A 24,567-nucleotide genomic window follows, 5' to 3' on the forward strand; every position below is an offset into this window, starting at 1 on the left:
GAAAGTGTTTCCCATGCTCCTTATATATTTTTTATTCTTTTATACCAGCAAAATCAGTATTTTTCAGAACTGTCTTTTTTCAGACTGGTCTCCTTTTTCTTCGTTCTGTGGTTGGATAGCAAGGTTTGAGCACAGGGACCACTTTGCCTTTCCTTTTCCCCTCCCTCCTGGAGCACACTGAACACACTGGGTATTGTTCTTCAAACTCATTTTGGAGCTCCAGGCATGTTTCGGGGTTCCCCAAATTTGATTGACTTCATCTGTCTGTGGTCCTTCCTTGGCCTCGTCTTTCTGCCTCAACAGACAGCATTTTCCTCTGTTTTGTGGCACAAGACCGCAAGGATAATAGCAGCTCAGAAGACCTGAATAGCCTGCTGCTTCATTCGGTCAATAAAAGCACACTTGAAGGAAAGAACCATTTTCCTACCTCCTTCTTCCCCTTGCCCCCATTCAAGTACAAAATTGAGGCTCCAGGAATTGCATTTCTGTGCAGGTATCACACCACAACCTCATCACCTGACCTGTAACAAGCAACAGATTGTACTGTAATTTTAGAATAGACACACGTAATGGTTATGCCATGGATTTTTTTTTTAAGCAGAATCTGGGAAGGAAAAAATCGATGGTGTTATGCAAGCAAATATGGTGTATGTCATCTGCTGATTTTACAGGCATGGGAGTGAAATGCATCAGTCAGTTCCAGACTCAAGGATTTTGAAACACTGCTACACAATTTATACCAGCCAAAAGAATTCTTCGTAGAAATTCTCTTCCACACTTGTGTGAATTTGATGATAACCCCTTTTTTCATTTTAGATTTTATTTAGATTTACGTAAGGTGACTTGAAGGGGAAAAGAAGGCCAACTGCACTGTTATTTATAGTGATTAATAGGGCCATTTAGAAGTTGTTTGAAATTTAGATTGCACTGTTTATCATTTACAGTTGTGTGGGCTAAGGTAATGATTCCATTATTCTAATCTATGAGCAGTATCTAGCATCTTACATTTTTTGTTCAGTTGATATTTCATTACAGAATTTGAGATATAAATCAGAAGCAAGATATATGCGTGAAGTTTAAATAGAAATGAGACCTTTTAAAGTGACATACGGGTACAAATTAACTTCATTATAAGCAGCAAATGAAATAAATATAATTCACAAGTAATGTGCCATCTGTTATGGTTGGAACACCTTTTAGAGCATTTCTTCTTGCTGTGGCTTTTTATTGTAGGAAAGGAGCCCACTGTGACAAGATTTCAGAAATCCTACCAGTTCCTTTTCAGTTCATTGGTTAAAAACTATCTTACCCATAATCATTTCAACTATTTACTACAGTTGAAGCATTTTCAAAAAGTTCTTTTAAATCTAATATTGATTATGTGTGCTTTCTTTCCACTTAAATTGTAACAAAATACAAAAACTATTTAGGTGTGAGATTAAAGTGTAGAGATGGTATTACGCTTAACTTTATCACTGAAATGGTTGTATTGGATTTTAAATTTTATGGCTGCTGAGATCTGTACGAGCAACTCTTTCTTTTTGATTTTTTTGCTGCTTTTGACAAATGTTTATATTAGACATGCTTTTTTTTTTTTTTTTCAAATGATATCTGTAAAATCAATACCTCTGAAATTTAAAATCTTTAGCAACACCTAATTTTTAGGAATGCTGACACTCATTTCGAGTCATAAAATGAGACTCTAATACAGAGTCATGGTGAAGTTACCCTTATAATAATATCTAGCTGTAGTTTTCCTCATTCATAGACCTTAAAAAGTGATAGTCGTCCACCTCTCTCCAAGCAGCTAGCAATATAATTAGGAGGCTAGATTCCTATTTTCTGTTTATAGGTGGTGGAAAAAGAGAGACTTCTCCAAGGGGTGGCTGAGAGTGCTTTGACAAGAGCAGGAACCAAACTTAGATTAGATTCCTAAAGGCAGGTGAGGTGAATGAACCTTAAAGTGCTTTACTAAACAGAGCAAATATCATTCATAACCTTCCTTTTCAAGATGGAAAAAATAAAGCTCAGAGATGAAGTGATTTACTTGAGACCATCAGGAAGCCAGGAACTGAATCTCTGTTTCCTAAAGCTCAGTCTGGGGCTCCAGCCAAAAGGCACCAGTGTCTCTGGCTGGCATACCTCAAATGTTTTCCAGCAATCAGGCCCTGAAGGTTGCAGGGTGAGAGAAAGAAGGGAAAGCTTTATCCAAGCTATACACAGTCACCCTGCAAAACCTGGTGAGGGATCAATGTACTGGGAAGCTCTGGGATCATATTCACAATAGATGCATACGTATTCTGCCTTTTCTCCCCATGTATTTGAATTGTTTTACATTCACTGCCTCCACAGTTACAAAGGCAGGAGAAGAATGTGTCTATTAAATGATAACTTAAAAAAAAAACAGCATACCACTTGGTCAGAGATGGGATAAAGTCTGTGTTTCCAGAATACATGAAGAAAGCTGAGACAGGAGTAGAGAGAGAGAGAGCAAGTGTGCCATGTGGGTTATCAAATTGGATTGAAAAGGGGATGGGAATTTTTCCTTCCTTTATTTTTTTTTAAATGCCACATATCAGAATTTTTCAAACATAAATTCTGACTTTGGGTGGATGGTTAAGAGTAGAGAATGGCCAAAAAAAAAAAAAGGTTTGAAAAGCAGGAAAAGAAGCCATGTGTGGCCACAAAGTAGTTGGGCAGTCCTATAGAACAAACAGGTAGCTTGCAACACAAGAGGCTGGGATGAGAAATGGAGACAGATCTGGGAGGCTGTCTAGTGAGAAAAAGAAGAAAGTCAGCAGAAGTGCTCCTACAGAGAAGAATTTTGGAGGAAGGTGCAAAGGTTGTGCATGCATGAACCCCTACCGAGGAGTAGCAACTGAAGTAGGCAGAGGAACTGAGAGGGGGAGGCAGAACACAGGAGACTCAGAGAACTGAGCACTGGATTTGAAGATTTGAATCAGTGTTACAGCTTACGTAAACAACATTTTTATTGCTGTAGGATATAAGGTGGTCTGACTTTGGTTTTCCTGGAAGAAGTGGAAAAGAGAGCACACTGTGGATTGGTTCTGAAGGAGCAAACACTCCCTGCCATTTGGACTCCTACGGCTGCAATTTAGTGTTGCAAGTACAAGGAAGGTAACAAATATGTACACATACAGCAAATATAGAGGAAAGTTATATTGTGCTATAAAGTTAGTTTTGTACTCGAGTATTAATTATAAATCCTGAAAATTTTAATTTTCTGAGCTGAGTGATTGAAGAGCATCAGAACTGTTTTATAGGCAGAATTTAGGGGGTTGGAGTTTGACTGGAGCGTGAAGGTAAGATGTAATTTTATTTTCTTCAGTTAGATGGAGGTTATTCCTGGTCTGTGTGTTATATGGTCCAATATTAAACATTTTAATCTACCTAGTAATTATGAACTCAGGAAGTCGGAATTAGGAGATAAAGAGTTAAAAATAAAAAGCCTGGAAACAAAATGGAAGTAAACTACTTTAGACTTTATGCCATTCTCTGTGCTAGAGCTTCTAATAGCCTGCTACAATTAATTTAAAGGGGGACCATCAGGATGGGAGCAGCCAGCTGTGAGCAAAGTTAAAAGGAACGTTTAAGGCTCCAAACTCATTTGGGGGACATGTGGCTTTGTTGCTATTTCTTTTCCAGCTTACCACTGTCTTTTTTATTTCATGGTGTGTTTTTTTTTCCTGCTTTCCTTGCATATTGGCCTCTTTTTTTCTTCAAGCTGTGATTACTAGAGTAACGCTAGAGCAACAAAACAAGTTGCGTGCATTTTTTAGGTTTGATAGTACATGGTGTGGAAGGAGTAACATGCCAGTAGAATTTTAATGTGATTAATTACTCTGACACATTTTATAAAACAGTTAAATCATGATCATCTTGCGATTAAGGTGCAGGATGGGGAGGCAGGCAGGCTTCTTTTCTGGGCGTTGGCACAGGTTGACTGGCTTTAAGGCCTGAGGCAAGTTAATGTGTCATCGTCTTATCTGTAAGAAGGGTAATTCTGTTTTGCTCTCAGGCTGGTTTTCATTCAACCTTTGTAAACAGCCTTCACATCCTTGCGTGAATGTGCAGCAGGCACCCCGGAAGCCCCCCTCAGAACTGCACTTCTTGCTGCAACCAGTCCCATAGACTGGATCTCATCAGCAAGCACGAGGCATTGAAGTCCAGACTCTTAAATGTATTTAGGAGCTGGAAATCTCAATGAAAACCCATGAGATTTTCATGCCTAAATATCTTCCAAGGATCCACCTAAATACTGGGTGTGCTAATTAAGTATAGTAATCTAGACCCGGTACCTGCCATTCCTTTTTGATCCCTACCTTTAGGGGTTGAACTCCAGCCAGATTTCCAGCATCACGTTGCAATTTTGCCTGCCTTCCCAAGACACTCCCTCCTGCTCTGGTAGAACAAAATCTTTGTTCCTCTCGGGGAAAGAATAATTCTAAAGCCTTTGCATGGCCTGAAAAGACAAAGTTGTTTTCCTCTTCAGAGCAAAGCCTATAAATAGACTCACAAACCTATACAAGCTTGTGCATCCTGTGCTTCTTCAGAGCAGAAAGATTCCCTTTTGAGACTCACAAACAAGACAGGCTTTCTAACAGAAAATAAGCTTATGCTAACCTTAAATAGATTCGCCTTTGCAGGAAAGCCAGGGACCACTCCTTAGCCCTTTGTTGCTATCTCGAATTTCCTCCTTGCATCCCTTGGGCTTCTTAATTTGTTGCTTCATGATATTGCTTTGTCATGAGCCTGCAGGATTAACCCATCAGCCTCCCAACCTAGTTATTTGATGCCTCTTTGGAGGGTCTAGCTGGGAGGGCAAAGTCAAATTCCAGTAGGGCTCAGGTTCCAGGTGAACTATTTCTTGTGTTTGCACCCAGCAGTAGCTTTGGTAATTACCAAGAAGTATCAGCAACCTATGGCACTTCCATCTGTGCCTATCTCTGCAGTTCTGGCTACCCTGCTATTCCTGTCTCTTCTGTTCCTGTGCCATTTGGCTGCCTTTCTCCCATTTTCAGATCAGTGACTTAGAACTGACAACCAAAAGCACTATGCAAAAAGCAAGTACCACGAAAAGGGACAAAAAGAAAAGATCTAGCAAGAGTCAGAAATAAAGGAGAGCACAAATTGTCCAAATGTGCTGCAAAGTTACTGCCTTTACTTTTCAATTGCTCAGTGCAGGGGTTACTGTTGTACTGATTGTCTGGCACTTCTTAAATGTAAGAAATTTTCCCTCGGTATATTCCTTTCTGGTTATTTCCATTACCTGAAGTACTGCCCTATAAATTTTCTATTTCTAAATAACATATGTACCTGCTAAGACATTTAATTTATAGTACCCATAAAACTGGCACCACCAGTTCTGGCCTGTTCTTTTCTCTGTCTGTGATCTGGTCTGTGTAAGTGAAATAGAGACACTAGCTGACTTTTACTAAGAATGAGGGGTTTGGAGCCAACGTAATTACCAAACAAGGTGATAGGAAACAAGAACACATCCATACGCCTTTACTGTTGCCGTTGTAAACAAAAACACTCCTTTTAAAACAAACGTGGGCACAGCAGCTACTCGTTCAGTGAATGAACGTATGCTGTCTCTAATGAAATTATTTTCCCTGGTTTTCTCTGAGCATCTGTAAATGCCACACGTTGCTTTGTAGAAGGGAGGAAGGAGGAACCAGATGGGAGAGCTTTTTAAAAAAAAAAATAAAAAAAAAAATCATTTTATCTGCCTTTTAAAAATAATTGGTGAGAAACTGTAAATCTTCTCAGCTGAAAAATTAAAAAGTGGAATATTTTAAAAACACTTTTAGTAGACAGCCTGTAAGCAAGCACTGCCTATGTTCTCACTGCGTAGGAGATTCACACAGCAAGGCAGATCTATGTTTTATTGAAAACCTTGCTACTGCCTTTAGTTCTTTGCTGTAACTGACATGCACTGAATACATTTTTATCTTCTTTCTATTTTCAGGAAGAAATGGCACCTCTTCCCACCTGGTGACACCAGTTTCCTTTATCCCACCAGGATCCCTTATGAGGAATCCAGTGTATTCAGCAAAGTCAATGTTGCCAAGCCTGATCTGAAACGCTTTCCTGAGTTTAAGAACACAACAGCCCACGTGGTTACACTCAGTCCAGGACAGGTACCATTCCTATATGAGCTTTGTGTTACTTGAAAGATGCTAGTCATTTATTTAACTGGCTAACTAAAGGCTAGGAAGTTTTAACAAATTGACTGTGGTATTTCTCTTCCCCAACGTTCTGCACTCAGGTTTAATAAGGTAGATCTCTCAGCATGGAAAGTTTCTTCACTTACAGCTATTTTACTAGACTTTTTGTGCAAAACACACAAACATTTGGAGAGTTAGTTCGATAGACTACCCAATAACAGTTCTTGCAATCACTTCCAAGTTGTTTTAAAACTGTCTTCAGCAGATCTCTAACCTGTCTACTCTGAAAACAGTATGTTGCGTAAAAGTGTATTTGATTAATGAGCATGTAGAGCCAGCAAAGGAACTCAGATGTTGATAGTGAAGAGTAACTTTCACCAGGGAACACTGGCCTAACTTGTTGCTTTAATAGCAGAGCAGTATAATGGTGATATTTGCCTTTAAAGCACGTACCACGTAGAGGTTTCATGGTGCTTTACAAGGATGCGAGGATATTACTAACCCCATTTCACTGAGAAAATTCAGTTACAAGTGCCTGGCTTATAGTCACAGTAGTGCAGCAGTATAAGAATAGGACTCAGTACTCTTAATTCCTAGTCTCTTGTTGTAGTGTCCTCTTTTATTCAATCAACATGGACTGTATTTAGAGTGAATTACCCTTTTCATTTGTTTAGCAGTACATGTCCTTGTAAAGCACTCCTCTGCATCTCAAAATGTCAGGCATTTTGCAGTGTGCATTGCTCTGCCTGTGTAAGGTGATAGAGTTGCTGCTTCTAGCATCTTTTCACCATCCTCCTGCCAGATGTTGTCACCTCTTCTGATCCACCAGCCCAGTGACTTTGTGTTCCCTCACCCATGGCTGGCAAACCCAGCTGTCTTCAACTGTTTAAAGAACAGATTTTTGTTAATCCAGCTAATTTTGGTGATGCATAGTGAGGAATGCTCCTGTGAGCTGGGGAGGTGTCAGACTGGAGCAGGATAGTAGCTTCTAGCAAGATGTCTGTCAACTGGGATCAGTGTGTTCTTCTGCTGGTACAGTCACAAATGGAAGGGAGTCTGTGATCAAGTTGCATTGGATGCACTACTTTTACTCCTCGTCATGCTCCTGAGGTAAAAGATTAGTTTTGCCACCTGCACTTTCTAAGGAAAGTGTTCAATAATATAAAGCACCAAGAACATGTTTTTACTATTGGTAAAAATGCCGCGTCCATTCAGCATTGCATTATCCATGATCCCCAATGCTATTTCAATTTATAATCTCCTTTGGAATGATCAAGTGTGGTAGTGAACCTTGTGGTAGTGAATATGATCTTAATTTTAATTAGGCTTAAAGCAATTACACATTAATCTTGCTAGGAATAAAGATCTTGAGCCAGCTCAGTAATACACGTCCCCTGCATTTCCATGGAGGAGATGCTGTTTGGATTTTGGGGGATAAAGTAACATAGGTAGTGATGGAACAGTGAGGTATTGCCTTCACCCCTTTTATCAGTGCTTTTTGGGTGATGCTGTGATCTCATGCAGAAGCTTTTGGGGCATCTGGCTGGAGACTGCTGCTGTTTGACAGAGAGGGAGGAATGACTTAGAACTCCTTTGTTAAGGAGCAAGAGGATCCCTAAATAATAACAATCTTGATACAAGCTTAGCAGCCGCTTTCACACAGAATGCATACAACTGCTTCAGAATTTGCAGCCAGCTTTATTTTGTGGTAGTTTATAGCATCTCCTTCCCAGAGGGTATGCAGAACATTTAGGATTAGATATTGTAACAATGCAGGGATGAAAAATAAAGACAAAGGTGTTCTTAGGTATTCAGGAGAGCAACTGCATGTAAGGTGATTGCAGCTTTGAATATCAAAAACTTAATGTGTCTAATGCCATCTTCTGGTCATTTTTTGCTACAAGCCATTTTTCTACAGCCCTTTAAAGCTTTAAAGCAGAATTCCTTCGCATAACATTGTACCAATGTATAATGTGCACTTCATTTGCATCCTTCGTGCCTTTTCACTACTTCCACTGTGTACCTCAGAGGTGAATCTCTTATGAATTTAAGTAGTCAGCTCTTACTTCAGGTTTTATAAGGGGTACGTTGTCTATTTGACCATTGTCTGTGGGATGAATTTCCACTGAGGTTTTAGTGCAACTTCTGGTTACACATTAATGTCCTCAATACAAGTTATAATATTAGGTAACTAAATTTTTGAGACTTTACAAGCTCAAGCTGTGTCACACAAATGTAGAAACTCCTTGTAAACATACATACAGAGCTGGTCCCCTGTGTAATTGTGGCAAGGCTGAATGGTAAGCATGGAGCAGGAGGTTAACTGCTGGTGGATTTGCACTCACTGAACTAGCAGGTTTTCACCCAAAGCATTTGTCTTCTGTTTTATTTGCTCATAAATTCTACAATATTTTTAGTAATACCTTAATTGTTTTCACAGCTATGCAGATACTAATTAAAAGACTGCAAATGGAGCAAAACATGCCTGTTCTATTATCCTCCACCCTTTACTTTTCCTCAGCTCTCTGGGAAAAGTACTAAGAGAATTAGGGTAAGAGCCATTACCCTCAGCTTAAACCCTGTCCTGGACAGATGTCCTGTCTGCCATTAGTGACAAGAACCTGGCACCTCCACAAGGTGATTCATCCTCAATCTTATACAGTTAGGGTCCTGCCAGAGCATTCATCCCATCTTGTACTTCTACACAGGCTATGAAAGGAGCCTATGCACATAGAGGCTTAACTTTTTGATAATTAAAAAGCAGAGATGAATCCTACCTGAAAACACTTTAAAACTGAGATGCCTGACAAAGTCAATGATCATTCTCACCTTTTCCCCCTTCTCAGCAACTTCTTGCTTCCTTTCTGCTCACTAACCTAATTGTTCTTAGTCCATATAACTAGAAAACAGTAAAAAAAGATTAGCTGCCATCAGCTCTAGACACCGAAGGTGTGAGGAAAGGCCTAGCTGAGCTAGTCTCAGAGGCACTTTGAGGTTGAGGACGCATTTATCCACACTTAAACATCAGAGAAAAATATATTGTTTTGCCATTACCTGTCACTGTGAACTTCTGCTCAGAACCTTGCTGACCTTGCATTTGCTTGCCTGCCTTCTGAAAGGCTACAGAAATGTCTCAGTCCCAGTCTGTATCCACAACTACAGTTACCACAGCTGCCAGTTCCAGACTCTGCTCTCCCAGTGGTTCCCTAAGCTTCTCCCAGTCCCTCACCCAGCTCCTTATAGACACGGTACGGTCACAGCCTCATTCCCCATCTGCACACCGTGCTTCTCCCCAGGGCAGAACCTGCATTTCTGCCACCAGCAGCCCTGGTCTCTGTTTCAGCAGGTGGAAAGACACCAGAGCAGCAGGGAAGGAGGCAGGGTAAGAACCTCCTTCCCAGCACAGGCTGGGACGGGGCACAGGGTGGCAGCACTTCTGAAGAGTCATCCTCACTGCTGCTGCACCTCAGCGTGGGGTTTGCAGAGAGAGGAGAGCAGGGCTGGTTATGCGTTTTGTGGTGTTTATGTTCCACTGCCACGTTTGCAAGTGGCTCTGGAGTTTGTTTCCTTCCTCTTTTTCCACCCATCACACATGCATTCTTCAGTGCTCCTTTTTCTTGGGCATTTACACAAATACCTTTTTTAATGAGCAGAAATTTCTAAGTATAATATTTCACTGCAGGGTACGCTCTTTTTTGAAGCAATTCCACCTTTGCCCTACCTTTGCACTGTATCAAGTTAATCATGTCCATTGAGAATTTAAACCTGTTCTGTTCTCTGTGCTGTACAAGTCTTCAGCATTGCTCCACTTACTCTCCCAACTGTTCTCTTCATTTTTTTCCCCCTTCCTCTTAGGGTCTAGAATTTCATTTTTATCTTTTGAGATTTCTGTCCTACTTTGACTTCATCTGCTATATTTGTCTATCACTAGGCTAAATATTAGCATTACCTGATTGGTTGCTGTTTAGATTGGTATCTTCCCATCCCACAAAGCTAGATACACTCTGTAGAAAACAGGCTAACACCAAATTATCTCATAGCTTGGAACAATTCTGACCTGCTTTTGCACCTTGCATTTTCCCCGTGGAACGTTTGCTGCATTTTTTCCCCCTCACTCCGTTTTATTTTCACATTTCTTATCTCAGTGTGGTTTCAAATGTAGTTAAATTGTGCCCTATATTCATAAACAGGGAAGTCTGCTTGGTTTTGTTGTGGAATGGATGGTTGTTTTTTCCACCTAGTTTGCAAAGCTAGAAGAATCCCACTCTACTTCTCTCTGCTGGCTTATTGTTTTGTCTTTGCTAGTTTAGCTGCTCCCTTGCCAGCTTTGTTTTTTGGTTTTAATCCCTTTTTTCCGTTTCTCCATCTTGCTTAAAATTTTAGCCCTTTTGCATTTTGATAATTTCAACTTTCTTGCTGCCATAAATCCTTATCTTAACAAGCATAAGCTTACTAAAAAAAAGAGGGAGAGCAAGTAGCTTTATGGTATCTGTTTTGCCTCTTACAGTCACAGCTCTGTAGTTCCTCTATAAAAATCACATCATCAAATAGTGCCAGCTGCAGAAATGCACAACTTCACATTTACCCTTAGCTTGCTGGCAAGTGAAGTCTAATTAATTTCTCAGAGGTACTTCCTCCTCGTTGGTCTGAAAAGACTGGACTAGCTGGGGGGCTTGTATTTTCCTCCTAGCCATACCTGATCTTTCCAAAGCAATTTTGTCTCCACATTGCACATAAGGCATGCTAAGCTAGCAGCTTCCACTCTTGATTTCCATCTTGGTTCTTCCAGATAGGCCCTCTTACCAGAAGATTTATACACTTCCCTTGTCTCCTGCTTTTATTCCCTTGCTGCATAGTCTCTGCACCATGCCCCATTTTATCACATCTTCTTCCACTTCTCCAGCATTTTACAAATGGTCTTCCCAGGAGAGTCTTACAGTAAGGAGCCAGTTGTGGGAAACAGGTATTTATTCTGGACACTATGCTACCTTCTAACATAGCACAATATTTTCCAGGCTTCGGCATTATACCCTGTCATTTGGATGGCACTGAGATGGGTGTAGTACAAGATCCCCTATTAAGAAGGAGAATCTGTTTTTTGTATGATTCTGTGGACAAAATGTGAGCAAACACTTGCTAACACTGTCCCATTGCAGCTAACGCAGCTATACTCTTGATTGAAAGTGTATGTTTGCATGATGAAAGCACCATGTTTTTGCTTCGGTCTGTGTAGGGTTTAATATACGTTTAGATGTAAGAACTGATCAGTGATATTTGCTAAATACCATCCCCCCACAATCTTATCTGCAACACACTGACATTTGTGAATCCTGAGCTCCATACTAATGGATGTGCAATGTTTGTTTCTGCATCTGCCTATGTGCACATGCAAGACTGTATTTTCTACTATTCTCCCTTTCAGTCCCAACGTTTTAGTGTCTTGTTTGGTAGCGTTACTGCTTGGTGTTCAGCTCTGTAGCTAAATCCTGCCTTGGTAGAGGGGACATCTCAAAGCCAAGAAAGCGTTCCAGATCACTAGATACCACACTAAGCAGTGTGAGCCATTGGTAGTAGATTCAAACATAGCTAATTGCTTTTGGTGTTTGCAACCAAGAGTCTAATTGAGCAATGCATTTCATTTGTTCAACAGGAGGCTTGGACTGTGCCATCAGTGGCACAGTTGTTTGTCCCCTTTCTCTCAGTTCCTTCTTTCTGTTTTCTATGCTGTACTGGATTAAAATACAATTTCCAAATGCTTTTGACCTTTAGATAGACTATATTTTTTCTCCCCTTAAATTGAAAAGCTGTGGAGAGCATTTCTGCCTGTAGCCCAAAACTGGGCTATAAGCATTTGCAGGACCAGGGCTGCAGTCATTGTTTCCTTCACAGACATTTTCTCATTAGCGATGTTTTGATATAATGAATCACAAGGCTACCTAGCTAGCAGGACATCTTTTCAGTAATTTGCGTGCAACAAGAAAAAAAATTGGCTGTGATTCAGATACAGATCATTGCTTCACTTTTCCCATTCTGAAGTGTGTATTTTTATCCATCTCTGACCATTTTCATTCCCTGTCAAAAACCATCTTTTATGCTTTTCTTGATGGCTCTATGTTAATCTAATGTTCAGTAATCTGAAAAGCTTGTACTATATCATCAAAACAACATTAATGTCTTTGTACCATAAAAGCCATGGGTTAGAATCAATTTTATGTCACAGCTATCATCCTGATATAGTTGTAAAGCTCTGATCTAAACTAGATTGTCATGATTTCTGGGACATCTTCTTTTAAAAGCCTATCTACTAAAAGCGACAAGTTTAATACAGGTAATTATTTACCAGAATTGAAGCTACGTGTTGTTAATCACCTAGATTAGTATTAGGATACCTACTTCTGGGGAAAGCCAGCTGGCAGTCCTTCTGAAGGAACTGGGAAGCCTGTTCAATTGCATGCAGTGTCTGCTAAAGACTGCTTGCTTGGCTGAGACTTTCCCTAAAGCCCTGCTCTACATCAACACCAGCTCCAGTCCCTTTGTACAGCTGGACCTTGCTTATCTGGCGCAGTTAAAAGGTTACTGTCCTGCATATATGAGAAGATTTTGGATGAGAGGTAGTTCTGGATCATGTCCACTTCTCACATAATAGTATTTGATACAATGGGAGTAGCAAAGGGACATCTAAGTCTTGATGAAAGGTTGTTTAGAAGAAACAAAGATCATCTCCCACCTCCTACTTCTATTCTTTGCCTCATTCTGCCTCTGCATCCCATGCCAATTTGCGTAAGTCACCTGAGCTTCCTTCTCAGCCTTCTGCTAGCCTAACGCATTGTCTCTGATTCCAGGTCCTGCTTGTTCCAAGGCACTGGTGGCACTATGTGGAATCCATCGACCCCATCACCATCAGCATAAACTCGTGGATTGAACTGGTATTTTCCTTTTTATATCATGGTGCTGCAGCATTTCCATGCGTGCATGCATTATAAAAAGTAGGAAAGCAGATATAATCCTGTCCCAGATGTGATGACCCCATGAGCCAACTTCAGTGATTTCATTGTGCAGTTACATTTACATAGCTTCTTTTATCCTCAAGGATAGCAGAAAACTTTGCAGACTTGCACATTCTACTAGCATCATTTGTCAGCCACCACTAAAATGCAGCTATGCTTTGCCACTGGCACATTTGATTCAAGTTTATTTTCTAGAGAAAGCAGGAGGGAGAAAAGAAAAGCATCTCTAACAAAAACCATGACAAGGATATGACCTAGAGAGAGGCGTTATGCCACTCAGAACTCAAGCTGTATTTCCTACTCAGCTGTATTGAGCAGGATCTTTTGCAAGGATTAAGATTGAAGAATTTTGTCCCTTGCCCATCTGGTTCAGCCCTATCAGGTTTGCTGTATTCAGCAGCTGGTGAGGGAAGAGCCCTTGTGGTTACAGTTTTTCCTGAAGAACCTTCCAAGGCTCCAGATCTAAAGCACCAGTTCAGTCATATGGAAGTTTGCCTCAATCAGGAAAACAATTAAACACAGGCTAAACTTCTTCTGTCTGATTTCTCAGGGACTAACCAACATTGTGCTGAGTAGGGAATGACAAACAGCAGCTTCATCTCAAGCACATGCTTACATGCAAAGCTAAATTAGAATTTAAATCAGATTAATGTGATAGAAAGGGGGTGGCAGAGGATGTTTGAATTTTCATTTCTCTGTGATAGTTATGATTTGCCTGGAGTTGGATTTTTCTCATGTATTTAATTAATTTTCTTTCCCCCAGGCTCTGATTTTTCTTGCTCTCCCAGTATATATGGGATGGTTCTAGGGATATCATCTCAATGCTACAGAAGGTTTTCTGATTCAAATTACTTCTTCATTAATCCTAGCTTAATATTAAAAAGGCCCTTTGAATTGGCATTTGAAAGCTGCCTCACTAAAATGCTTATTGCATTTTTTTTGCACCTTTATTAGACTGGAAATCTGCAGGGGGATGAACACATGCGTTCAGCTGCCGTTCAAACTACACAATACATTTCTCATACTGACATCAAACCAAGCCTTTGCAGAGCAGAGGCAAACTTGGGTATTTTCCTCATAGAGAAGTTTTCCATATGAGACTGCATACGAAGAAAGGACAGCAGGCCCATAGTCTGTACTGGCCTTGTACACAGTCCTGAGTCTAATGCCAGAGAAAGCACCAGCAATATTAGAGAGCAACCATTTAAACCTGCCTTAAATTTGAGCAGCCTTTGAAGTAATTTCACCCCATGTTCCTGAAGACCCCCCACACTTGCATCCTAAGTTGTACCTCACAAATTTCAACCCCTGCTGGAGGAGAAGGTCAGAACTGGATCAGTTCTGCTGGGTAAATAGGTCCCAGGAGGCTGGTTGTATATAACCTGTTTGGGTTTCTCGTAGGCTATGGAAAAAAAAAAAAAAAAAAAAAAAAAGTAGAGCTAAGCTCCATGGCCTTTCTGGTCATAAAAGTCTTGGTGAAGTGACAGATCTCGTTGGTAATAGCAAGAGCAGACAGTTGTGTATAGATGGCATGATCTACAGAGGAGTGTTTGCTAGATTTTGTTAATGAATGACCCCTACCCCAGCCCCCCCCAAAAAAGATATGAAAAGTAACCATAAACAAATATAACCATTGCAACTCAGGTGAGAGTTCCTTACAGATATTATCCCTACAGATGATGGTGGCAGCACACCTATAAGAATTCTGACACGGATGCTGAGAAACAATATTGAGAGGATTTCCATTACCAAATCAAGCAGTTCTTGCTTGCAGCTGTTACCAGCTGCTTTCATATTGACAGATGTGAATCATGCCAACATTTATAGTCCTAGAGAAACCATTAATTATATTGGCAAGCCTTTAAAGTAGAAGTTTAATTTGTTTTCAGCTGGATGTGAGCTGCTCAAAGCACTTCATGCTTCTTAACATATTCTCATGCAATCAGTACAACCCTGTTATCCATCAGACCAGGATGAATCCCAAGAGTGCAACACCCTAAATAATAATTTCCACGCTTAAATAAACTCAGTGTTTTGGGGACTTGTTATATAAGGCCATTAGTAGGCAAAGCATCCACAGCTACGCTTTCCCCTGCTTCTATCCCAAATTCTGCTTGGGGATCCAGATGAATTACTGCCTTCACCACTCTACTACCAAGATGCATGGCTTGCTTGACATGTTCCCCGAAGCCACAATTAGGCAATGCAGTGTTGTGTGTTGACTAGGTTACATCTTTCTTCCAAAACCGGTATGTCTAAGTGTCTCAACAAAACCAAATTTATGCATCCACTCCTAGGCATCTGTCACTGAAATAACTAAACTACCCATCTTGTTCAGAGAGCCTTATTTTCTCCTTTCACGTACAAGAAATGCAGTTAAGTGGGAAAGAAAACTTAAATAGATTCTATAAAGTTTATTTCTGCTATCCCAGACTAACTGGTACCCATTTACCCAAGGGGATGATGGAAGAAGTGAAGGCCTAAAACCAAGAGCTAGTTACTAACTTCGTTGTTAGTTTGGCAGGAGATCTTTCATATAAAATGCATTTTTCCTTTCTGCTTATGTTTGAAACGGCAGTAGTATGTTAACTTCTGTTACTATCACATGATAAAATGTTTCCTGAATTTTAAGCCTCACTTTTGCTAATCTCTAGACCTTACGTAGTTACTGCCTTGCTGTAACATCCTTCGTTTAAATACTTAAATAGACATAATATGTAGATCTATAAAATTTTCTATGTACTTTCATGGTCCTTCTAGTCCTAAGGAGTCTTATAAATACACATATTAATTAAATGCTAACATTGCTATGTAATTTCAAGCACCAGATTCAATTAAAAGAACACTAATAAGGAAAAAGATTATATACACACTAGAATCTTTTTCTGCAAATCCTTATCTTCATGAGTAGTCACACCAAAGCCTGTGCTGTTACTCATGTAAGCTCTCTATGCATGAGTAGGAGCTTCAGAAGTCCAAAACCTTCTACCTACTTTACGTAGATGAGCATGGCTTTCCAGCTAAGGCATCCGTTTAGTTCTTGCCAAGATCTTCCAACTTCCTATAGCAATTTAAGTGCTAACCCGTCTCCAAACACTTCATTCCCTTGAGGCAGGATGCAGATCATGAAGCTCGTGTAGAAGAAGCAATAACTCGAACACTGGTATGTGCCATAAAATCAGCAGAAAGCCCCAGTGATGAAGATATCTGGCTAAATCCCACAGAGGTAAGCACTCTTGCTTCATTATAGCAGTGATAGTAGAGAATTACTGACATTTTGCTTAATCTTATCTTTCTGCTACCTGAAAGAAAATTTTTAAGTTCCTTCCCCTTAAGTAGGGAAAATAATCCATGGAACATAATCATGTAACACTGAACTGAAACATTCCTCCTTTTAACAGAGTACGTTTTGGGTGTTTTCTTAGGTTGAGGCAACATCCCATGAAATCAATCTCCAGTACCTGAATAAAGCAGTGTCTGCATATTTCAAGTGTCAAAAGGCAAGCGTATCAGAGCAGACACGTCCCAGCAGCACTGAAGCAGAGCGAGTGACGAGTCCCTCACACAAGAGGAGGAAAAAGCAAGTTGGCTGGGAACCAGGGGGCTGCAAATTACTAACCCATGAATTTGACTCTTCAACATTAAAAGCAGAAAAGTTCCAGAAAATACCTTTTGGGCCTCACCTCATTCAAGTTCTACCACAGCCTCAAGAAACAAGCTCAACGGGTGCAGGCAAAAGTGACTATAGAGATCTTCTCCATGAAAATGAAGGAGGACATTTTGGAAAATTACACTGCACCAGGAAGCAATTGGCAATGAGTAATGACTGCGAAACGCCTGCAAATCAAATGGATTCAGACGGCAGTCCAAATACCTCCCAAACAGCCCTTTCTACCAATGATTTGCTAGACTGTTTGGTTAATCCACATGTCATCAGCTTAGTGGCTCAGCTGCTGCTGGAGAGAGCAGGAGTTTAATGCTCAAGTGCTTTATCATATTTGAAATAAAGAAGTCAAATAACAGCCTTGTTCTGGCTGTTTAAGGTTGGTAATAATTGAATGTTTTACTTTTGTTTCAAGTACTTTTTAAAATGTAGACAAACACAGCTAATGGTTAAGTGGCAAAATGAAGTGGAGCTAAAATAATAACTGATTAATGAGGAATACGAAGAAAAAGGTGTGTCACAGTTCCTCAATGTTACAAGCAGAATGTACAGTTATAATTCCACCTTGTTGTGTGAATGGGTGGTTTAACACATTGTACAGCTCTGAGCATCAGTGAATCTGTTGATCTGTGCAAGTCCATAAATCAGACGAGTGGCTCAAACTGGAAGCTAAAAAGCAGTCCCAGGTCCCCAGGGGGACAAACAGAGGGGTGGAGGGAGGCAATTTAATTGCTCTGGGGCAGCCATGCAGAAACATGCAGCCTGCTTATTTCAGGAGGTAGAAACATGGGCTTTGAGAAGTGACTGAGTTACTAGGAGGAAGCTCTGTCCTTGACCCAGATATGCACAATTTCCAACTGTCCATCCCTTTCCTCTTTACTGGGCTCAGACCTCAATGACACCTGTGTGTCATCATCAGTAACAAAGAGCCTGCTGGCAAGATGCAGTCCTAAACTCCACCTAAAAAAAAAAAAAAAATCCATGCTCTGACACAGACAGGAAAATGCAAATACAGTTTCAATGGGATTGCACCACCAGAATACTACCAGAATTTAAGGAACACTCCTGTTCATATAGTTCATGTTTTTGTGTTGGCACTGCTGTGCCAAAAAGGATTAAAAATGAGTTAGGAAACGTCTTAGTCACATCTGCTGCCTTCAGTGATTCACCAGGCTCCTAGGGAGCAGATCTGTAGAATAAGGCAGCACCATTTAGATACATTGGCATATCTCAAAAGAGCTGTGCTTTAATGACAGCCCACTTTCATCCCATTGTTACACTTGTCTTTTTTCTCAGGCTGACCACAGGGGCAGGGCCCAGCCAGAGATCACTGCTGCTGGGATCATTTGCACTGGGGCGAGGGGGCTGCAAATGGTTCATTTTAATTCACTGAGCAAAAATAGTCTTGCAATAAAAAAAGCTTTTATGTCTGGAATGGATATAGGTGAGGGAGAAAGAGCAGTAAAGTTCGAAGAGGAGGAGGACAGCAGCACCACCTTCCATTCCCCAAATGTACGCCTCCTTAGCTTTCCTCTTCCCCCTACAGCAGAGATCATTTTAACAGCACCCTCCACGATAGCTACACCGAACATTTTCTCCCTCTGCATTCAGAATGACTGCCCTTGTAGCAGCTGAATGGTTTAAGGTCTTTGCAGGACTTGCCCCTGTAGGCAGAGGCTCCATTACCTACTTTGGAGGATCTGTCTGAGAGACACTGTTACCACAAGGCTGGATTGCATGTGTTCAGGGGCACATCACTCAGCGCTCTAAACAAATACCCTGCGTGTCTGGGGAGAGTTGCATTTTATGCCTGTCCAGGTGCAGCCTGTGATTTAGGGGCCAGGCTGTGGCCAGAAACCATTAGCAAAGGGGACAAGGAGGAGAGAGCGAGGCTGTTTACGATGCTGGGTGAAAGCACCAGAAGGACTTTATGTCTCAGAGGCATAATATAAAATCACAGTCATACACTCAGCACACGGGTAGAGAGAGAAATGACCACAAATTTAGAAAGTCACGTATGGCAAACGGCCCACAGACCAATAAGAGAAATTTATAGCTCTGACCTGATTTGCAGGATACCGAATGCCATGATTTCTGACTCTGTATCTAAATTCATGGCCACTCTGTGGAGAAGCTTGGACAAGTTTCTACATATTCATGGCGTTAAAAATAAATGATTTCTGACCTCTTCAGTGACAGCCTGGCTCAAACAAAGAGCAGGAAACTCAGCCATCAAGCCCTCCAGTCAAGACAGCTGCAAGCAAACTGCTTTTCTCTGCAATCACTAAGGAAACTTTCTTCCCCCCACAGAATGTATTCCCTGCTCACTCTCAGCCATGGGCATGGCAGCAGTTCAGCAAGTGGTGGCCTACAGGCAGCACCAGGATGGTTCCAGCAGTGACATGCTCTTCATCCCTGCCACAGCTGGGTGATAGTAAGAGATTGTCACCGTGCGGCCAAATGTGGAAGTCAAAGCCCTGGGGCCACTCCAAGCATCATGCTGGGCCAGCATGCTGATCTCCACACACATCCAGTCTTTCCCACTTGCCCAGTGGAAACCCTGGGCTTCCCTGCCCCAAAAGCAGCTATAGAGGGGTTCACAGGCGGGCCCCATTCATCTCTCCAGGGCTGCTGCACATCACTACTCACTGACCCTGTGGACAGCACTCACCTAGGGATTTGCCCATTGCTTGTCTGCAAAGAAAAAGTACATTTCCAAATCAAAGAGTCCTACCTCTTAAGACAACAGAATCGGGGAAAACCCTAAACAGCCTCCTCGGTTCCAGTCTTTCACAGAAAATCTCCCTGTTACATTTCAGTGGGCAGCATCATATTCCACTGCACTGTTTCCCTCCACATTTGCATCTCTCTGGATTCTGCTCCAGCACCAGTCTCTCAATGCCACTGAGCAACTCAGCTGCAGAGCAGTGTCATATGATACAGCATGAGCCATAAATCAAAGTTTTAACTAAGAACAAGTTTGGCACATCGAGGAGGCAGAGTGAATCTTTCTGCAGTAATAATTGCCTTTTAAAAATAAAAGCAGTGCTACAAAACAGTATTTGCCCACTTGTAAGGTCCTTGCTGTATTTCTCAGCCACAAACATGAATGTTCAGGTGTGTGGTGTGGGCAGCCTTCCTTGGGTGGAAGTTTCCTGACATTTCTGGTGTTAATAAGCTGTAGCTGGTGCAGAATAACCATTGCTAAAGGGTTTTACCACCAGATTCAGTTCAAGGGGGCGGAAAAGTTGCTTAGTGTTACTGACTGCACTGCACTTTGCTGTTCTCTGGACAAAGAGGTCTGACCCCACAGCAAGGCCTGAAAAGCCACTGCACAGCTTTGTCAGGCAGCCTCACCTGGTGCAGGAGGAAATTGTTGCATGGCTTGGTGCTTTGGAGGCAGATTTTGCCATGTCTGTACTGCAAGAAGAGCCACACATCTTGGAAGTGTCCTAAGCAGATGCTCCACTAGGAACCGGCACAGAAACCCAGGGTCTGACTTCCCCAGGACCCACGCTGAGGGACTGGGCAAGCCTTGCAGCTGGCAGCAGTGTACCCGGTAAGCCAGAAACACTACTTTGCAGCAGCCAGATCTCCCATGCATTACAGCTGTCCTGGTCCTTGCGACACTGCTTACCTATTTGCAGAGGCAGTGTGGTGGAAAATGCATTGCTAGCCCCAGTTCAGCGTGCATATTATAGTTTCCCAGGGAAACTTCATGCTATGTTTTGAGGGCATAAACTTTGCCCCTTCCAAAGCTCTGGTAAGATTGTCCTAGCAGCGAGCTTCAATTCCCTGTGATGACCCATGAAAACCACTTCACAAAGGTCTGAAGCTGACACTGCAAGCTCCAAGAACTTTTAAACCCAATTTCCCAGCAAAGGAGGTAGGCCTGTATCTTTGATGAAGGTCAGAAAGGTGGCTTGCAAAAGGGCTTTTTTCCTCCCTGTTGTGGTTCAACACACACAGCCATCCCTGTCCCACCACCCCCATGGGGAAACCCCTGAATTTGTGGCAGCCAGAGGGTTAAATTCACTCCTAAATTCCTCCCCCAACACTGCCATGCCCCCTCCTCCTGGACCATGCCTATTCAAAACACCTGGCAGCAAAATTCGCCCTTCCCATTAAGCCAATGCTGGCCTTGTTCTGTGCCCTGGCACAGCACATGAATCCACTCCAATTAGCAGCAGCCCTAACAAAGCAGGCTGGAAAACCACCATTAAAATGAAAAATGATGTTGTGTAAATAGAAGGCAGAACAAGCGGGGCCATAATACAACTCATTGCCATCCCCAGACAAACAGCCTCATAACTTACGAGGAGCTCGATGCCTCGAGTGAGTTTTAGACCATTTTCCCCGGGGAGGTAATGCATTGCCTCTGCCCCATTCCGCATTTGCTCAGAGCTTTAGATTTTTTATCCAAAGAGATTAGGATCATTGCCGTTGTTAAAAATGGGGCTTTCTGTTGTGTAGCAGTCGTTCATCGAAATGTGGCTTAATTTCTTGTTTGCTGCTACACATTGACTGAAAACTAAAGAATCGCAAGGATCCGTGCTACGTGCTGTGCATGGATCAGCCCCGGTTTAGCCACAACTGTCTTCTGCTGACATCACCACAGCCCCATTGCCCACCCAGCCCTGCTCCCTGGGGACCACCCAGCCCAGGCCAGCCTCCTCCCCAGCCACAGACAGAGCAGGACAAAAGGCTTCTGAATAGCCAACAAAATGAACTCAAAGCACATGAATAAACCTGGTTGCCACCAAGTTACACCCGTAAGGAGGAGCCTTAGGGGCAAATCAGAGCCAGAGAGCAGCAAGGCCAACTCTAGGATACAACACATGCCATCAGAAGCCTCCCCAGCCCCATAGCTACTTTTCTGTGTCTGCCAGCTACGTTGCCATTTTGAATAGAGTTTTAAACATGATTTTGAAGTTAGAAGAATCACCAGAGCACGGTATGACAGAAAACAGACCTGCCCTGGCTGGGACAGGAGAGAAAGGAAGAGATGACCAAGCAGGTCTTTCACATCTTTGCCTCTTTGGAGAGTTAATTAGCAGGGCACGGTAATGGTATTTGTGCATTTAGTGCATGCGCCGATTACAATAAATTCTGTCCTGCATAGTAAAGTCAAAAGCATCTCACATCTGCCAAAAAGCAATCAGGACCAATTAATGAAGATGTAATTTCCCCAGATGCTGCTATTAACATAATTCATAGTGTTCCTAGCAACGTGAATATAATTAACCCAGTTAGCCACAGCTCTCGGCACCGCCACACTGAGCTGCCTGTGCCCGCCGGGACAGAGGTGGTCCTCATCCCACCTCTGCAAGGAGGGGCTGGGGAGTCACTGACATGGCCCAGGGCTGTTCTTACAGTAAAAGCAACGCTACAGCCCTTACCCCACAGTTTGGGGGACTCAAATGCACCTCTCTAATGGGATGAGCAACCCCACTGCAGACCCAACCCAGGAAAGAGCATGCACGGGTCAAGGGCATGGCAAAAGTTGAGACAATTCTTTAATCCTAGGTGCCTGCTGGCTCCTTTTCTGCCTGTTTTCCTGTTTGATGCCCCATGCAATGACACAGTAAATGCACTGCTCTGCTTTCACAGCCATCTGAAGCGCAACAACTTACTGTTGGGGAGGACAGGCTGGGAGCTGACAGGGTCCATTAACAGTCCCAGACACAGAAAGCCACAAAACACATCCCATGTCCCACCAGGGAGATGATCTGGGAGCAAAAGGAGATAGGACTGAAAACCTGCTGTCCCAAAGCCCATCCCAGAAGGGAGGCTTAAGGCCCACAGCACAGCCCAAACAGAGCTGCTGGCCTAGGGCCGAGCTTAAATGGTGTCCAAGGCCCGTGTGGGTCCCAGGTGAGGCCAGACAAGACCATTAGGGCCTTAGTGAGCTCATCCTGCAGTCATAACAGCACCGTGGCAGCCATCAAGGCATTGTGAGGTGCAGCTGGTGCTTGCTGCAGCTGGGAGCCATGGCAGAGGCCAAGCCTCCAGCACTGGTGGGACAGGCAGCACAGGTGGATTTTCTCCCTCTCCTGGTCCCAATTCGGCCCCACAGCTGCTCCTGGGGCAGCAAGCCAGGGTGGGGAGAAGACCAAGGATCAGGCATGTGGGCTAAGGCTCAGGCCTTCTGCTGGCCCTTATACAGGGGAGGTGATGCTGGGCCTTCTGCAGTCCCCTGCCTGTTACTGTAGTGGTGAAATGAGATCACTGCTCACCTGCAGGGACTAAGGGGTGTCCTGAGAAGACTTCTGGGTTGTGTGTCTGGGCTTTTTTTTTTCCCCACCCTGCTCCATTTTCGATGATATTTCACAACAACAGAAAACTTGGGTAGTGTTTCTTAACAGCTCAAAAGAGTTGGAAGGGCTTTTCTGTCCTGAGGGAAGAGCCCCTTGTTTCTCTCCCTACCTTTTTTCTAGCAAGAGACGAAATAAGAAAGGGAACATTAAAAATTAATGAATGCTTTTTTTTTTTTTTTTTTTTTTTTTTTTTTTTTTTTTCCACAAGTGTGGAAAGTTTTCAAATGAATTTGATCAGTTCTTTTGATAGCTGTGGTCAGTAGGGAGCTCATTCCCCTGGGAGCACTTTAATGCTTTTAGGATGTGGGGGGAACTTTGACCAAACCACGTTTCATAGCTGGAGACCACCAGCACTTTAAATAATTCATTGATTTTTTGCAATTTGATTTAACTCAAATCACCTGAAAATATTAGGCTCAAAAACATGGATAAGTTGCTGGGTCAGAAAAGCAGGACATTTTGATGAAAGTACAGACCTCTCGGAGCCAGTCAGTAGTTTAACAATTACCCAATATAATAGCTTGGAAAAAGATGCTGTGGACAAAGGTGAGATCACTCATGTTAATTAAAGGATCCAAGCCACAACGCTCCTGCCTTAATAGTGGATTTAAGCTGAGGCATTGTAAAGCAATGGTAGAACGGATGCTGCTTTAATGCAATTAAGGAAGAAGCAGGGAATTAATGAGTGTTTCCAGGGAGGGCTGGGGAAGCTCTGCTAGCTCCCCACTGCCACCTGGGCTTGGGGCTTTGGTGTCCATGGGGGAAAGTGGATGCCAGGATGAGATGCTGCTGATGGGCCACCATGCCTCTGTATTTCTTCTAACACATCTCTTGTGAAAAATTAACACATCTTCCCCATCCTTCCCCATGGTGTTTATCCCTCCATCCAGCACAGGTTTTGCTCAAGGGATGTGATTTGGTGCCCAAGCCCAAAGATGGGGTCATAGGTCTGCACCCCCGAAAGGGGAGACCCCGAGGAGGGGACCAAGGTGCTGGTCCCCTCCATGCCTGCTCTGCACAGTGCAGGTAATCACATGCACAGCACATGCCAAGGTGGCTTCTTGAACAGCTTTTTTTTTTTTTTTTTCTTTTTTTTCTTTCACCAGAGCAAACCTTTTATTTTCCCAGCTACAGAAAATCGATGCCTCTTTTCAGTTAAAAGTCCTGGCTTGAAACTTTGGGTGCCTTAAATCATCTTTGTGTGACTCGAAGGAAGGCAAAGTCCTTCTCTGCTGCCAGCAGCCCTGGCACAGGGAGGCGGCTGCAGGCAGGGAGAGGGCTCAGTGCCCAGTGCTGACCCCACTGGGTGTCGTTCAAGCCTTGACCAAATTCAACGCAGAGAGATTTAAATCTTCCCTTGGGACTTCTCGGGAATATATTCTCCTGGG

General features: G+C 42.6%; 1 protein-coding gene and 1 long non-coding RNA gene across 2 annotated transcripts in view; one reads left to right on the forward strand and one right to left on the reverse strand.

The window, feature by feature from the left end:
- The window catches only part of HSPBAP1 (HSPB1 associated protein 1), a 35,341-nt gene extending 18,092 nt beyond the window's left edge, over positions 1–17,249 (forward strand). Inside the window, exons 4-8 of the mRNA XM_084524853.1 lie at positions 3,002–3,138; positions 5,993–6,164; positions 13,034–13,117; positions 16,314–16,424; positions 16,624–17,249. Of these exons, the coding sequence (XP_084380979.1) occupies positions 3,002–3,138; positions 5,993–6,164; positions 13,034–13,117; positions 16,314–16,424; positions 16,624–17,175 (1,056 nt within the window). The 3' untranslated portion in view covers positions 17,176–17,249. The remainder of the gene's footprint in view (positions 1–3,001; positions 3,139–5,992; positions 6,165–13,033; positions 13,118–16,313; positions 16,425–16,623) is intronic.
- LOC311439314 lies at positions 52–24,245 on the reverse strand. The gene is made up of 3 exons (XR_014694649.1): positions 22,496–24,245; positions 4,344–4,483; positions 52–521 (listed from the first exon to the last, which is right to left on the reverse strand). It is a non-coding gene; the product is annotated as an uncharacterized lncRNA (long non-coding RNA).
- Positions 24,246–24,567: the final 322 nt, after the last annotated feature.

The sequence above is a fragment of the Aythya ferina genome, assembly GCF_964211825.1.
Source record: "Aythya ferina genome assembly, chromosome: 6".
Taxonomy (NCBI): Eukaryota; Metazoa; Chordata; class Aves; order Anseriformes; family Anatidae; genus Aythya; species Aythya ferina.